General features: G+C 41.9%; 1 protein-coding gene across 1 annotated transcript in view; it reads left to right on the top strand.

Annotated features, from left to right (window-relative positions):
* Window positions 1-17,621, top strand: part of prkcaa (protein kinase C, alpha, a) — a 147,513-nt gene that overhangs the window by 61,633 nt on the left and 68,259 nt on the right. The window contains exons 4-5 of the mRNA XM_031864491.1: window positions 14,630-14,741; window positions 15,988-16,116. Of these exons, the coding sequence (XP_031720351.1) occupies window positions 14,630-14,741; window positions 15,988-16,116 (241 nt within the window). The remainder of the gene's footprint in view (window positions 1-14,629; window positions 14,742-15,987; window positions 16,117-17,621) is intronic.

Raw genomic sequence — 17,621 nt, forward strand, 5'->3', positions numbered from 1 at the left:
GTGTGTGTGTGTGTGTGTGTGTGTGTGTGTGTGTGTGTGTGTGTGTGGGGTGGAGGATAGAGGATGGGTGGGTGCACTGGGAGCTGCTGAATCACTTGCTGGTGAAAAGTCTTGTTAAGCACCAAAACAGTTTTTGTTCCGGCTGGATAGAAATACCCAGACAAAACAGAAGAAGAGGAGACTGTAAGAAAATATAAGTGTGAAATTAAAAGATGTACAGTTGTACAAGCTTGAAGGATGTAGGTTTGCCGCTCCCCACTTTCCACTCACTTACACACAGATACTACACACAGATCTTCTAATTTACGTGGCAAGATGCAAGCAAAAAGATGCTGTGCCTCGTTCTTCGCTGCCAATAGGGCAAGTTTGTCATTGCCAGCAACTGCAGTTTTCATCATCCACCTTTCATTTGCACACTGGAGACAGAGATACGCAGTAGAAACCTCAATGGAGACACTCTGGCTTTTTATAATAAAGATAAGGTCTGAAACTTCCCCTTTTTCAGAAGCTTCATGCTTCTGTTAAGTCTATTCTGGGGGATATTGCACAACCAAAGACTAAAGACTGGAGCTTGTGGTATAGTAGAAACTTGGCCCTGTGGTGTATGTACTGCACATACATGAATAATGTAAAGGTCCAAAGATATGGACTGAATACAAATCTATTAATGCTGCGACCTTTGGGCTGCGTACAACTGGATGAACTGTGTGAAGTGACCATCATCTGTGCCTGAGAGTCCCTTTGAAAGTCTCTCTGGTGGCTCTGTGGCAGGATCATTTCCCAGTTTCAGACCAGAATGAGAGGAAATATTTCTAGAGCGGCCATTTCACACTCGCATTCAGGAGGTATCAGCCAGACGTACAGTTTCTCAGCTAAAAGGCATTGCAACCACATCCTGCACCTCAGCAGATCTGTTTACACATCACTACTATAGGTGATTATTCGGAGGATACTCGACACATAAAGCTCTGTTTGACAGTTTTGTTGTAATTTGAATAACCAGGCACAGCACAGAGCAGCATTGTTCTCCCACTGATGTTTTCTTGACTGGAGGGACTCGTTCACTACAGCTATTATTGCTCTGCAATTCTACCTGTAATGAACAATTGAAAGCAACAAATTCCAAATGACTGTGTGTCAAGAAATCCCCCAACCTAGGTCTAGGCAGGTTTAGGGAAAATAGAAATCTCTCCATCACAGATTAACACACACTGCGACAAAAACATATGGAACAATTTATGCATACACACAAACAAACACGCAGAAATTTGCAGTGCACTGAAGTCACACACAATTTAGTACCCAAAGTACACACACACACACTCTCACACACACACACACACACGCACACACACACACACATTCCATCAGTCCCTCCGAGGTTTGTTTACAGCAAGTATGTGGTAGCTCGTCTTGCTCCAACCATGCTAAGTATTACTAATGACCAACGCATGGGAGAGTTGGAGCTGCTCTTGACCCCGAATCGACTCGGTGTCACAGTTGCTGCTGGACGAGAGTTTGTCCTCACCAGCGCCTGCCAGCAAGCTGCAAAACCTCAACATCTGCGCCACTCGTCCATATCAGCATCAAGTGTTAAAGCCACCGCACTGGCAGAGCATGTTTGAGGTTTTATTTGGCTGTCTGTGATTTTAGATAAAGTTAATAAAGAGACACTTTCTGGGATTTTACACTGTTTTGACTTTGGTGATCCATAAATCTTGACATTATCATACCTTTTTATTATTACCATAGGCTGAAACCAATATGTTCAGAACAAACTAAAATCTTTGTTTTTGTATAGTTTTTTTGTTTGTTTTTTAAATCCTGTCAAACAAGGCCATGTGCTATAACTGTCCTGCCTGTCGGTGCGCTCAAAAACGCTTGAGACAAAAGCCCGAGAGGGTCTGAAGTCTAAACTTGCATATACCAGCGAGGCCTGAAGCTGAACCATCGGCAGAACCCCAGAAATAGAATGATACGAGTTACAGATGGGTCAGCCTGCTCCTCTCCCTCTCCTTCTGTATCTCCAGAGACTTAGAGTTCTCTCTACTCATGTTTGTTATTCATTGCAGGTGTGAAAAGTTTTACCTGCATTGAAACAGGCGAGGAAAAACAAGCTATTACAGAAACTGGAAAGTGTTTCCAATATGTTGCCAGTTCACTTAAGCAGCTCTGAAGCCCGGTAGTTGCTGGCAGTTATTGAGCCAACTTTGTGCTGCAAATGTTTGAGGAAAGTCAGTCCTCTTGCTTTAGTATACACCAGTGAGAAAAGGTCAGTTATCAACCCTCTGTGATGATTGCTTGCTTTGTGATCCAACTGATTACTGCAGAAATGTGTTATATTATAACAAAATGTACTGAACAAGTCTATTATTGTCCGGCTAGGATTTATTACTTCCATCAAATGAATTCTTTGTTGACAGCAAGATTTGAAGGAACGCTGACCAGTAGATTACTAATTCACTTGTAGTGCTTCATGTCCATTTCTGACCATGTGCCACTGTTGGCTACACAGTATTTCCTGAAACAAAGTCATTCTCCCTCAGTGAGACCTGAGCGTGACTGAGTGAGTTGGCCTATTGTATTTTGTACACATTTTTTATCTGTCAGATTAGATCCCTGGTTATCTCCCGGGTAGCACTTAATCGCGGTCGATATTAAATATAAATATGAGAATCTTTCCTTCTTCCTATTGTCTCCTCACAAAGCTCTTTGAACACAAACTCCTTTTACACCAGGCACTACAGTATGTCAGTCCATAATTGAATCCCCAAACACAGGCATGGACACAAGCTAACTTTTATAGAGTTTTCTGCAATCCAAACAAACCACAGAGGGCAGAGTTGAACAGCCAAGCCACTGCCCCTGTCTGCTGGCTCATTACAGTGAAAAAAGACTCTGCCAAGACTGTCTTTTAAATAACTTTTTTGGCACACATCTTGAGAAGTTTTTTTAATTATTAAGCACCTGACAGATGGCCGATGTCTGATAAGCCAATTTATTCTGGCTTTTGCCATTTGTAACATGGCCGAATTAAGTGTCAGCTCCTTGTTTTTTTTTTTCAGTTTTTCCCCTCAGTTTCTTTTTTTACTCCCTGCCACCGCGCTGGAGAAAAAATTGTAAGAGTAGGTAGTGCCGTCATCTTTCCAGCCGATGTGACGGCTGTGACAAACCCCCCTGGTCCTCTCCTGACCTTGTGGATGTCACTCACAGCACTTGTGTGCATGGCTATGCTAATGAACCAGCAACTGCAAATGAACATGTCTCTGCAGTGTCCATGTGTGTGTGGGAGACGTATTACCTGGGAGCTCAATTATCTCCAGCTGTGCAAAGGCAAACAGGAGGGTTTGTTCAAAGAGCTGAAAACTGAGTTCAGTCTGTCTCATGCTGCGCTTTCCTCTAATTGGTCCATTTCTAAAAATCATGCCAATGAAATGGAAATACGCAACTTCTTGAATTCTATTTGTAAGAGCCTCGAGTTATTGTTAAGCTTATTCTTGTGTGAACAGCTTTCACTTGCAACGTTGCAAATGCTCACGCTGGTGACCGACGACATCGTAACATTATGAATTCTGATCAAAAAAGTCGGAAATGCAGTTTTTCAGCAGGCTTTGTCAGGTATACATGGAATGTCAAATGCACGCGCTCCTGAACCAGTGAAGAGTTGCACAACTTTTTTTTTTTTTTAACATATTGTCAAGCTTGTCTAGTATTATTGCGGGAACAAGAGCACCCAAGCTCCATAGAACAGCCCTGTGATGGATGGCATTTATTGATACAAAGTCAGCCAAAAGGGCAACTTGGGCCCTGGCAATGGTTAAACATGTCAGCTATTATCTCTAGCTCAGCTAGCAGACAGATGTGTTAACAGATACAACACGGCAAGGAAAACCCCCTGTGAACTGTGGTGGCAACCTGCCCTCCCTCTCAGCACTCAGCAGCTTAGTGAAAGGCCAAGAGCAATCAGGGTGGTGATTTGTATGCTAAAAATAGTAACCGTGCTTTGCCCATGATAGCTCCGTTTGTTGTCTTCGAAGCCTCTCCGCACCTTAGTAACCACAGTCCTGTAGCTGTGGTCCAAGACAAGAATATTCACTAGAAAGTATGTGCCTGTGTGTCAAGGGGGGGGGATAAAGTGATGGCTAGCTGCTGCTGATGGAGTCATTCCATCTCTATTTGACATGCCACACTGCTTTATCATGAATGCGCCTGTGTGCGTCCATCCACGTGAGACTGTAATGAGTGAGTGCCACCGTTTTTCAGAGCACAATAGGGTTTGATGGGAGAAGGGAAATGTGATTAATATGATGTAAGATATAATTAGAAGTTGACAATTTAATAACGGTGATGGGATTGGGTGACACAGTGAGACAGAGTGCCTTGCTTGGTTCAACACACTGTCAGGGTGTCATTAGTGCCATGTGAAGGGGTTTGGACAATGACAACTCTGCATATAGTAGTGAAATATCTCACACGATTAGTAGATGCTGTTGCTGAAAATCAACAGAACTCCCAAATCAACCAAAATAGCTCATTTAACAAAGCTGTGAAGTAACTGTTTTCAATTCACCAAACCCGTAGCTGCAGCTGTTGATTTAGGAGATTATTAAGCACGCACACGTACGGCTCATGTCAAAAATGTCCTCACCCTTAACTATATTGAAAGTGAAAACCACCCTGCTGAGCCTCTCCAAGTTTTCCTGCATGTGTGTGTGTGTGTGTGTGTGTGTGTGTGTGTGTGTGTGTGTGTGTACACGCGCACACACATACACACACACGCATACACACAAGCACACAGGTTAACCACAAGAGAGGATGACTCAAAAACTGGTACAATGAGGAGCCTCCTGCCACCTCCATTTCAAATGTCACCTCACAGTGAGGGATGATGGGTAAGAGGGGTGAGAGAATTCAGAAGGGAGTTTAGTTTTAGTCTTGTCTGACGCTTCATATTAAGGAAATTGTTCACCATCAAGTGTCACTGGTACGACCTTTGTCTCAGTCCTGTAGGGAACAGGTGAGTCTAAGAGATAAGTGAATGAAGGAAATTACAAAGATAAAGTGACGATCGGTGCGTCTCATTTCTCTCTCCCCGTCTGTCTGTCTCTGTCTCTCTCTCTCTCGCTCTGGCTGCAAATGTCACACCAGGTGGAGCTCTTTTGACTCTGTGGGAGGCAGGTTGACTATATTAGCGACCAGCCTCTTTGATGATTGCTACACTTGAGTCATTCCAAAGTCTTCCGTGCAATAAAATCCCAAAATAGAACCGTCAGTGTTGTTTTGATTCTGAATGGCTGCTATTTAACTCCCTGAAGCTGATTGTGAGGGAGTTGTGATTCGTTAACCCTTCAGAGTAGCCTGCATTCTTTGTCTTGTTAGTTCACAAGTGAAGTGAGAGTAGCATCCGTTCGAAGATGTCAAAGAGGTCACAGTCTTTCATGCACTTAAGTGTTTCTCCTGCCCAGAGAAAGCCAATCCTTGGTCCATGCACATGCGGGTTTCTAATTGGCTTTTCACACGTCGAGTGTGCAAGTGCATGATAACACCTTTGATAGGGAAACCGTTTCTGTGAAAGCAGAGCACCATGTTTAAAGGAAATATAACTACGCAGAGCGTTACATCCTCAAATAATAATTCTATGCAGAGTCCAACTAAAGCTCAATTGAACACAAAGTAACCTCAAGAAGTCTAAAGAAGTTGGTTTCCACCAAGGTGGCGGCGTACTGTATCACTAATTAGTAGCCATTGCTTCCAAAATAAGGGCAGGGATCGATAAGAAATGTGATTACCGATCTGCTGCATGTTCACAGTTATACAGTAACCAGGTTACTACAGTGCAGATACATGTGTTGCTGCGTTACCCGAGTTCTCAGAGTAACCTGGTTTATTGTGTGCATGTAAACCTACTGACTGTCTTTTCTTTGTCTTGCTGCAGCACCAAACATAACCTCGACATTTACTGAGATTAGATACAGTTCTTGTTTGGGTTCCTGGGTGATTGTGTGTGATTGTATGATCGGTGGTTGGGCGGATCAAATGGAGGGAGAATTTTGAGAAAGGTTGAACACTTGGACTTTTATTTTACCACCAATGGCTCCATGTTCCCAGCTTTAATTGCTCTGATCATTATTTTAAGAGAAGAGCACAGGCCTTCCTCTCCGTCTGCACCTCCAAAACAACCTCCATCTGGACTCCATAATGTACCACACATCTATAGTGTGTGCTGCTTATTCAACACACCACAACCAGTTGCAAACAGATGTAGAATATTTGAACATATTCTTCATTCTGTGGGAGTTTGCAGAATGTTGTTTGTTAGTTTAAGCGTTCACGTCTCTTCAGTGACCAGAATGCGTTATGCAAACTCTTTTCCAAAAAAACATTTCATATTGTGTGCAGGTTTGATGTTGTTCTGTCCTAAATGTGTTACACTACATCAGCTTCACAGCCCATATGGTATTGCCATTTTCCCGCCAATTATACTTGTTAACTATGTTAACTCACTGTGAAAATAAATGGTGAGTTTCTTTTTTTGAATTTACTCCAAAATAAGCAAATTCATGTATTTGTGTAGTACAGGGAGTGACCTTTAAAATCCATTGTGATGAGAATCTGCACATTCATTTTGTTCTTGTAGTGTGTCTAACACTGTCCAGTCTAACTGTCTATATATTGCATACATGCAATACATATTCGTGTATATACAAACCGAGCACCTTCCCAATTTAGCCTGCTGGTGTCTGTTCACGGTGACACATGCTAGCCAGGTGCAAGAAGCACAGTACAAGAACACAGTCTAGTTTACAGGACTTTTAAGGGAAATTATAGCTGCAGCACCAATCTATCGAATCAATAATGTAGTAGAATCTTCGTCCCCATTATGTTTTTGTATTTTCGATAAGTTATGAAGTTGCAAGCTATTAATCACTGAACTTATGGAGGGTGACCCTAGCCGTTCACCTCATCCACCTCTGCCCTCCCCTCCCCTTCCCCCTTCTGCTGGGAAGTCCCTGCTCAGCTTCTCCCTGCCAAGCTGTTCATTAACAGGGGCTGGTTGGCGTCCTGTTTGCTAATTAAACTGGGTTGTAGAGTCTGGCTAATTAGCCGGCATCACTGTGCTCACCCCCTGTGCTTCTGTTTTCATCACGATCTCCTGGTTGCCTCCAGTCTTTTGATCAGCCTTCTGCCCTGTGTCTGTTTTTGATCTGTGGCTTCACATGCAAATCAGCCTGGGATTAGTACAGGGCAAATGCTAAAATAACTATAGGGATTAGATAAGTAAAATATGCTCCGTGGTTATTGAAAGATAACACACAACTCTGATTACATTTCTATGTGAGTATTTTTCAGTGATTGCTGTGGTTTATGTTGGCTCTATCTTTGTTGACCCTGAAGTAAGAATAATGTACTACTATAATCTACTACTGTACATGTTGCAAAGGAAGGAGCCATTTTTCAGGGCAAAATTGTGCCAATTCAAGAAGTGGTTAAGCTCAGTTTAGGTGATCGCCGTTGTTTATTTGTATGGATGCTCAGTGTTGGAGGAATGTGTTCTGCTGCCACAAATTGAAGGAAAACATCTACGTCTGATCCTCATCAAGGTCCGAGTCACCGTCAATTCACCTCAGAACCAGTTGTCACCATCTTTCTTTGTAGCAGCTGGATACCTTGCATACTGATACACTCATGCCAGCTCAAACTATTCATTGAGAAAAATATAGATAGTACTCTCTAATCTATTGTACAACACGGTGTTAAATTGCACCCTGTCCTTGCATGTGACATCTGGGCAATCCCATTGGCTCTCATATTACCGGTAGCTGAACGGCAACCTCTTTGCTGCATCATCCAGTCAACATGTAACACCCCCTGGCTTTGTTTTGCCATTATGGCCTTCTTGTGTTGAGCCTGGTGATTGACTTCATCATTGCTGTTGGCGTAGCACTCTGCTTCCCCTGCTGTTCTGCTAAGGCAGAGCCACCCAGTCCGCCTCGAATGTCCCATTAAGACCCAATTAGGCTGTAATAGGGGATGGAAGCCACAGGGGTAAACCCTGCCGTCCCACAGCTCACAGAAAGGAGGAGTTAATGTACAACCGAGTGTGCTCAGTGATATGTAGTTGAGTACATCCATTTACAGGTTTCATCTTCTGCACATTACAGCTTGCCCTGGTGACTCTTTAAATGGCACCCTGCAAATCAGTCATAGCTGACACTTTAAACCTGCCAGGCTAGATGTTGACAATTCATTTTGAAAGGTGAGCTACAAGTGGCGAAAAGCAGAAAATTATACTAATATGATTAGTAATTGATTATTAATTTATGTAATTTATGACGTAAAAATACAATAATTTATTTTATATAGGGATTAGCTAACAGCCTCGATAAGTTAATTGTGAACTGAGTATCATTGTGTTTATAGACATGGGAATGTATGTCCACCACTTTGGTCGAGACTGTAATAGTTTAACAACTGTTTCACAGATTGCCATGAAATGTTGTAAAAACATTCATGGTCCCCAGAGGTTGAATCCTAAGGACATTGGTCATTAATCAATGGACACTGATCCTTTTCCTCTAGCACCACCATGAGGTTCATATTTGTGGTTTTAGGTCTTGGTTACAGTCTTCTCTTTTAAATGCAACTCTGTGATCGGATGTGCAAGATTGGAACTCAGCTGTGTCCACCTCCCTGATCCGACAGTGATCGGCTATATTTTGTGGTCAAAGAAGCGCCTGTAAAACTGTGGATTTCATATCCTTTAAATTCTTCACAATAAAAGTCCCCTTTTAGTTTTGCTGCTTACTATTCCTCTGTGCAGTATTGGTAGACTTGTTTTATTGAAGAATAGCCACTTACAAAGCTCTTATTCTGTGATCAACACATTTTCCAATGTAGCAGTAGACTCAGACAGCGGGACCCAGCTGTGCCACAGTCCCTGGTTTCCTCCTCTCTTCCCTTTGCTCTCCTGGGGAGAGGAACTCCTGTGTGGGAGGGGAAGATGATTTAGACCTACGTTTGATAAATTGTCCGAATTGTGCCCACATGCTGTCCTCACCTCACAGAGATCAGAACTCAATGCGGGCCCGGCCACATAGCATGTGGTCTGGTTGATCGTGTCCCAATGCGAGCGAGATCCGATCTTGGAGCGTACAGACTTGTCAACTAATGCGTCCTGGCATAATTGGATGACAGAAGTCGCATTGAAAAGACAAGTGGAACCACAACCTTACAGACATGCTGTCATTCGGGAGGCCAACGCGTGTCAAGCAGCTCTCAAGGCCCAAGGGACTGGATTGTTTTTTTGCTGATTTACCACCTTCACCTTGGTTGGCCTGTTATCATTTCCTCATTGTGTCTTTTTTGTTGAGAGTATTTTCCATTATCTGGGAACATTTAAGTCATGTTTCAGCCATCAAAAGCTGATTTGATAAAAATACATGATCCATGTGGCTCTTAGTCGCCATTGTTCATTCATGTAGATGGAGAAAACAAAGCGGGGGGGGGGTTCAAGAGGATAATCCTTCAGGATCAGCTGTGTGTGGGTGGACATGAGTAAGTGCTGCTGGCACAGCCTCTCTTTACTGTCTGTCTGTCTACCTGTCTTGTTTTCACGTCTGTCCTTGACTGACACACTGACTGACTGCTGGCCTGCGCGTCGGGGCTGCTAATTGGACATCGTGCAATGTATGTGATTGTGTAATTTGTGTGCCTATGTCTCCATGAAAATGACAATTTGACAAAAAGGTGAAATATGTTGGCTATCGTAGCGGCCACAAATTACAGTATGATTGAGAATGCTGAGATTATCTCAGGCTTGCTGTCAAAGCTAGATCCTGCATACGTGTTTTCATTTTCACTCCCAATTTAATTAATTCAAGTCGATCACGATTCTCCATATACCTGCAGATTGCCTCAAGCTGTTGGGTGTTACTTATGCATCTACTGTGTGTTCACACTGTCACGTGCGATGGGGGAGTTTAAAGTCACTTAAGATGATAGACATCTCAGATAAGCCGACCATCAGTATCTAAGTGCTCATGTCAGAAGAGCTTGGCAGTCAGAGACATGTTGCTGTGAGATTCTTAGGAATCACATTCTCAAGAGCAGAAAATGTCCTCAGACACTTAGACTGTGTTAGACACACTATAAGAACAAAATGAATGTGCAGATTCTCATCGCAATGGATTTTAAAGGTCACTACCAGTACTACACAAATACATGAATTCACTTATTTTACCATTAATTATCATAGCTAGAATGACATTTTAAGCAGTATGGGGGCCCACAGGAGGAGTTACAGTTGGTGACAACTACATCTACTTTATAGTGTGTCCGAAACCGTTTCGTAAATGTTTATATATTGCCAATAAATGTTATATTCAGCGATAACTCCATCAAGGCTGAGCTTTTCTGCATTTCAAAAAGTAACTTCCTGGTTTGTTTTCGACTGCACCACTACAAGCTGTGTGATATACCGACTTTCTGTTATTTTGAAGGCGAATAATTCTGAACACAGTACTTAACGCTGGCTAGGAAGTTTTGTTGGTGTCTTTTTTTATAATGGCCGAAGAAACTACAAGTTTTCTCTCGATATGTACAGTCACTCACTCTTCGGGGTCGCGAGTGTCACTTAAGGAAGTTACTATTAACCAACAGGACCGTATTAGCACTACCACTACGCCACTGGCAGATTGCTTCACCGTGGGGAAAGCAGACATTTCTCTCCACCAATCCAATAGTGCCGTGACGGCTCAGAAGGTTAGCAGGAGGCTAAACTAAACTATGAGCAACATTTTCTCCCGATCTCTAAAACGCTTCACTGATATTGTAGCTCCCTAGAATCACAGTTTGTCATCTCAAATGTATGTGATATCGATGTTGGCACCCAACAACAACACAGCCGGATGACCTTTTAGATGTGTAGCTTAAACCCACTACTCTGAGGTGATTAGTGTTCGCCTCCAGCTAACATCGTGACGTAACCATTGTCTGCTGTAAAAGGGTCTATTAAGAGGATGTTTCAATACCTTCCTGTCTGATTGAAAACTGTCCCTTGACTTGACTTATATGTTAATCGGAGTTTAATATAAGGCATTCAAATTACGTATTCAAGTATGTCTACGGCAGCTGGAATGAAATCAACTCTTTTTCACATCAGGATTTACTATACCTATCACGGAAAGGCGCCTGATAGACGGACAAAGGAAGCGTTTTTCTTTGTCCTATGAAGGTGTGAAGCCTCTGCAGACTAACAGGCAGGGAAATGTCAGATTGCAAGCGAGATCTGAGGAGCCAGAATGAGGCTCCGCTGCATTAGACCACAGGCCGGTGTCAACCTGACTGAAATGGCAAACTGCAACATTGATCACTGTGACGCCTCACCGCGGGATACTGTCAGCTCTCACCGACATATATGCCGTGCTGCTCCCTTTACTGATGATTTATTTCTCCTGGGTCAAGCTCTTTTTTTTGGAGAATGAAACTCTCCTGTTTTTAGAGAATATAAAGACAGCTGTTCTTACAAATAGATGCAATGAAAGAAAACAAACAAACAGACTAGCCTGGATAATTTTCTCAACGCAAATCGACTTAAACAGATTCCAACTCTGAGAGAGATTTACTGGACAGCACAATTTGAGAATGAGCAGGAAAGCACTTGTAAAAGTGGCAGTCCTCCAGTTTTTACAGGAGAGTGCTTCATATGCTGCAGGTTGAGTGCACGAGATGAATGAATGTACGCATGCATGTGACAGGGACCCTACACTGTTGTATGTAAGCGCTGCAGAGGCGTTGTATTCAGTCTGTACTATAACACTTACCTTCAAGTGACACCTAAATACAATAACAGTCACATTTGCCTTATGGGTCATTACTCCATGCATACATATGGGTCATTACTCCATGCATACATATGCATCATGCTGTATGTTTGCATATGCTAACATTCACTCTTTTTCATTCACCGCTCAGTGTGCAGCACAATAGAACAGTGAAAACTGGTTCTGCTTGTTCAACAGATCATATGAAAGAGCTTCCTGCTTCAATTAACACCCACAGATATTTACTTAAGGTAGAGTTTGCTCCCAGTGCCATTTGTTTACTTTGAAACCATATGTTATTGTATTGTAAATGTCCTGCAGAGACAGACAAAGGGACACATTTAATAGACTCAGCTCACGAATATTTATACTTCAATATACTATTTAGGAGTGCTGATCGGTAGGATTGCGGAAGTTATTATCTTGAGTTAAAGCCAGACTATTGGTTCTGCTCACTCCACTGAAACACCCCTTAGTGGGTTAACGGTAACAAGGGTTAATTAATGTAGTTCATTCATTAATTACACTTTTTGTCAGCTGAGTTGAATACTTGACCTGTTATAACTATGTTTTATCTTCCCCATCTTTTGTTTTGACTGTATAGAAATTGTACTTATTTGAGTATCCAAAGTATCCAAATTTCAAATAGATGCTGGCTCGGTGGCCAGTGGTGATGAGCACCTGATCAAACAATGGGCTCTGCATTTACTTGAAAATGGGGAAGGAAGCTTTCCATCCAAATTCCTGGGAATAACAAATGCAAACGAAACACAAGAGATGGGTTGTTCTATTTGTCCTGTCTTAAGTCCAGTCCACATAACAGTGTCAGTGTACTGTGTTCATCAATTGTGTTCATTTTGGTAATGATGTAATAAGAACATGTACTCTAAAAGATGAGGCATATCTATACATATGTATGAAACTCAGTCTTGAGTTTGACTCATTCATCCACCACCAACTACTCTCTACAAATACTTTGTTGCTGTTTATACTACTACTACTACTACTACTGCTATTATTACTGCTACTACTAAATATTTATGGCAGAAAGCCATTGGGTTATCTAACTAATGGTCTATTTCTCTGTAAAATAAAATATTGCCCGTCCTCGTCAATAACTAGTTACCTATTTTTGGAAGGCATTTTAACAGGTGATAGATTACAGGAGGTGCTTCATAACAGATAACTTCCCAGTCTGCTCCGAAGACTTCCCATAAGCTACATGCTGCAAAATGCTTATCATTTTCTGACATTACAACACACTTGTTCTTAGAGTTTGGCTGTCCTAGTGGCTTTCACTGTTTTCTGTCTTGTGTATGGACTTTCTAGCCCTCTCAGATTCTGCAGATATTGCACCTAAATGATTGTACAGAATCCATAAAACACAAGGTCCTCTAGTATAGTAAACTAGCACAGTTGACTGATAACTGCTCCGTGTTATGTTCTCCTGTTTGTGTCATACATTACTGCCGTGTTGGGTGTGAGCTTGTGGTTTGCTTTATGAATAACCCACTGACAGTTTAATAATTCAGGCATCTTCTTGATAAGAGTCACAAATCGGGTTGGCAAAATAAATCTGTTAACATGTATTCGTTTTTGATGACATGTAAGAACAATACCAAAAACTAAAGAAGATGGAGTACTGGACTTTGTCCCACATGAAGGAAAATAGTTGTAGCGTAGCAGAAATCCAAAAACAAGTGCGTTATCTTGATCCTGACATGAGTCAGCCTCCAACAGCTCCTTTACTGGACACACACACATGCACAGTGCACTCTGCATTAAACCCTAATGCTTTTCACACTGAATATGATGTTATTTAATGGAGAGCCTGGAGCAATGACCTGCGATAATAGGAGACCAATGATCAATGAAAGCTCCAATAGCTTTGATGACTATTTACACATATATGCACAAACTATTTATTGAATCCAAAAGCACATCAATACATAAGACAGGCAGCATCTCTAGTATTTGCTCAACAACCACATTCTCACATGTTCATGAGAGTTTCTATGGAGTAATCAAAATCAAAATCAAGAAGCAAAATATTGAAGTCCTACCTACAACAGTCAATGTAATCATGTAATTGCAATAATTAAATATCCATTTTTGGTGCTCTTGGATTTAATGCTCAGCACGTTGAGGTGAAACAACTCCACTCTCACTCACTGATGTGGTCAGTGCAGATGGAAAGACAACCCCAAAACAGTTAGCCAATCAATCTTAACAGCCTTTTATTAGACAACACTTGAGTCGAGTTGTAATGAGAAAAGAAGCGGAGATTGCAGTCAGTTGGCAAGAGTGTCTTTCATTTCCGTGACACACAATGGTGTTCTGTAATGAAAGAGGTTGATTGCAATTTCCATTTTCCTTCAATAACGTGTGTGAGTGTCCGAGGATGCAGCCGTAGTTGGCTAGATATTTATGGATAGATATTTATGAAATGATGGCCTCCAACAACAAAATGATTTTTTTCTTGTCCTTCCAAACACTATGACAGCTCTACAAATGTAAAATCTATAAAATAACTCAAGAACACTACTTACAACAAAGTACTAGATCAAAGAACTACATTTGTTTTAATATCAGTCTTTTTTTTGTCCATAACTTCTGCAGAACAGAAATTCAGACAATTAATCAATTCGTTGTTATGAATCTGTGTTTTTTACCTGCTGGTGTCCAGGTTTCAAGTAACATAAAGAGTATGTACTCTGTGACCAACTGTTGATTCATTATTTTGGTTTTTCTTTCATGTCATCATTTCAGGCTTTTTATAGCTCTTTTTGTCTGTTTGATTTTTCCAGGATCCCAGAACGAAGCACAAGTTCAAGATCCACACCTATACGAGCCCCACCTTCTGTGACCACTGTGGCTCTCTGCTCTACGGCCTCATCCACCAGGGCATGAAGTGCGACTGTGAGTACTTAATTTAATACGTTTAAAAGGTTTGTTATTGTATAACATGAATTGGTGGCAGTTTATAATGTCAATTCTGTGTATCAAGTGGTGGAGACCCCAAAGTCGATGCTCAGGAGGGATAATCAATCCTCCACTGCTCTGTTGCACAGGTCAATGATGCATAAGTATGGCATACATAGGAATATAATGGTTTGCTGTAAGTGGCTCTGCACAACTTATGTTCTGTTTTGAAGACATTGTATCAGAATCAGTCTCGTGAAATTGCTCCATCTATATGAATATCACACACCTGTATATTTCCCCTCCTCCTTGTCTTTCACTCATCTTAATTTCAGTCTGCAGCTATGTTCCCCGCACCCTGAATAGGCCGTCTTTATTAATATCCCTTCCTCCCTCGTCTTCACTTTCATCTTGTGTTAGTGGATTAGTCTGAATGCCTTAATGAGCCCCTAAATACATTATCTTCAACCTGCTACGGACCAGCAGATATGCCTAATGATTGCTCCAGGGTGTGCATAAATAGAGACGCGGAGCGGCAAATTATTTCGCCAGATCAATCACACCACTGTAAGATTGCACTGTATTATTTTTAAGCACTGGTGAGCCATGTGACTCAGGCAGAAAAAAATAGGTAGTTCTCATAAAGAATAAGGTAGCAGCAGAGACATTTTCTTTATTAATCACCTTACCTGCTGATGACTTGGTGGCCTGATGACGTAGCGGTTACTGTTCCCAATCCACGACAGCGTGGTTCAGCTGGCTGACACACGTGCCATGTATGCATGACATCACATGGCTAAATCTGGGCCATAAACTTGTTATCTCCTCCTTCACACAGCTTTTGGAAAAAACACCCTTTGATATTGTGCCCAATATGTGTGATACATGGAACGAAATTGAAATGTACTGTAGACAAAGATAGACATTTTTAAAGCAGCTTACTGCATTTGAACATGCAGCCTCTCATTAGCCATGAGAGGCTGCATGCACTGCTTTTATTATATGATGTTTTGGTGAACACAGATATTTTGTTAACATCGTCAGAAGATCATAGCTGTATTTTAAAAGATATGATAGATGCATGAAAACTTTATAGAAACAGTCACAGTCAGGGCATGTTCTTTACAACAGCGTCAGAATTTCAGCTTTCAGTTTGGTTTGCATCAAGCGCATGAAGCTAATCTTTAGCTGTATGAAAACCCTCCTGGCTAATGTCTTTCATGTCCTCTCTCTGTCCCTCCAGCCTGCGACATGAATGTCCACAATCAGTGTGTTATGAACGTGCCCAGCCTGTGTGGAACCGATTACACCGAACGGAGGGGCCGTCTTTTCCTCAAGTGTGAGGTCACTGAGGATAAGCTGCAGGTCACAGGTAGGCCTCATAACCGCCCCTCTCTGGTAGCACTCACCTTGAAATGAACGGGCTTAAGAAGATGTGTTTGTGTTTGTATGTGTGGCTATCCCTGCTATCGGAAAAGTGAATTCAACTGCTAACATGCGTGGCTGGCCTTGTGACGAGCAGCTCTCGGCATGCTGCAAAGGCTTTTCCCTTTTGGTGCTCAGATCGATAGAGCCTCTCCTGCTAAACATTATCCTGTAAGAAAAAACAAACAAATTCACAGTCACGACACACTTGGAAGGCACTCCCAATCCAAATATGTAGTCCTGCCGTGGTGTGTGGTCTGCTGCGTGGGCCTCATGTTGTTACCCTTTTTAAACAGTCACGACTTGCTGGAGTTTCTGATGTAACTGAATTGTCTCTGCAAAGCAAATTGAACGCTTGATACATTCCTGTAAGTCTCATCAGGATCTGAGCGCTCTGCTTGTGAGCGTGGTCGTGGCTTTGCAATCATCTGTCTTACCATTATTCATTAGGAGGCTATTGCACATGAGACATGCCAGCCACTTTAATTGCTAATGCCTCTGGTTTCAAAGACACACCTGTCTTTGCCTACCGAGCTGAGAAAAGGATGTAATGAGATCCTATTTATAGCATTTACTTAATGCGATGTAATAAATGGTGATGTACTGTTTCGGAGATGTTTCAGATCCTTTAGAAATCTCACATTTGTTTGTTTATGTTGACGGACCAGTCAAAGAAAACGTCATTATGTCCAATCTATACGTTAATGTTTTGGATAAAGTTTCATGTACACTATCTGCTCCTCCCACACTTTTATTCACCCTTTATCCGTATCTGTATTCATCTTCAGCAGGCCTTGACCGTTTTCCAAATACAATGCATTCGACAAGATGTAGGCTTAAGTATTTCACTTTGTAAATCACAAATTATTTGACAATTCAGAATTGGTGACTCGGCAGAGGGTGTTGACTAATCCTCTGAGACAAAATAATGGCAGACCATGCAGCGGAGGTTAAGAGAGATTGAGATAATTTCATGCATAATCTGTCAAATGTATCTGTTGTGACGTTCCGAGTCCTCGGCTAAAAGTAGCACAAAAATGAACAGTGTCTGCATGATACACGCTGTGAGCGCAGAGTTGTCCGTTTTGAACATGCAGTGAGGGCTTCCAGGAGCTGTGTGTTCCTCCAACATTGCTGCTGCAGGATGCTGCCATCGCTGGAGCAACTCTGTCATGAATAGTGACTGGTTGTTCTAGTTTACACTGGTATGAAGCAATGATGGTAGAAGGTTATACAGCTCTCTGTCTCTGCAGAAAACAACAGCATAATGCTTTATATAAAATAAATTTAAAAAAATGGAATATGCACATTGGCTAAACTGTCTTCATGGTTTTGAGTTCATTAGGGAAACCGTGTGCTACAACAGTGTATTTTGGGACAGGGGCCCCCTTTGCCTTGTGTTTTCCGAGGCATGCTGTACAGCAAATCCCCCCGGCTGTAACGGCGCATTAG

The sequence above is a fragment of the Anarrhichthys ocellatus genome, unplaced genomic scaffold, assembly GCF_004355925.1.
Source record: "Anarrhichthys ocellatus isolate YVR2014 unplaced genomic scaffold, GSC_Weel_1.0 scaffold31, whole genome shotgun sequence".
NCBI lineage: Eukaryota > Metazoa > Chordata > Actinopteri > Perciformes > Anarhichadidae > Anarrhichthys > Anarrhichthys ocellatus.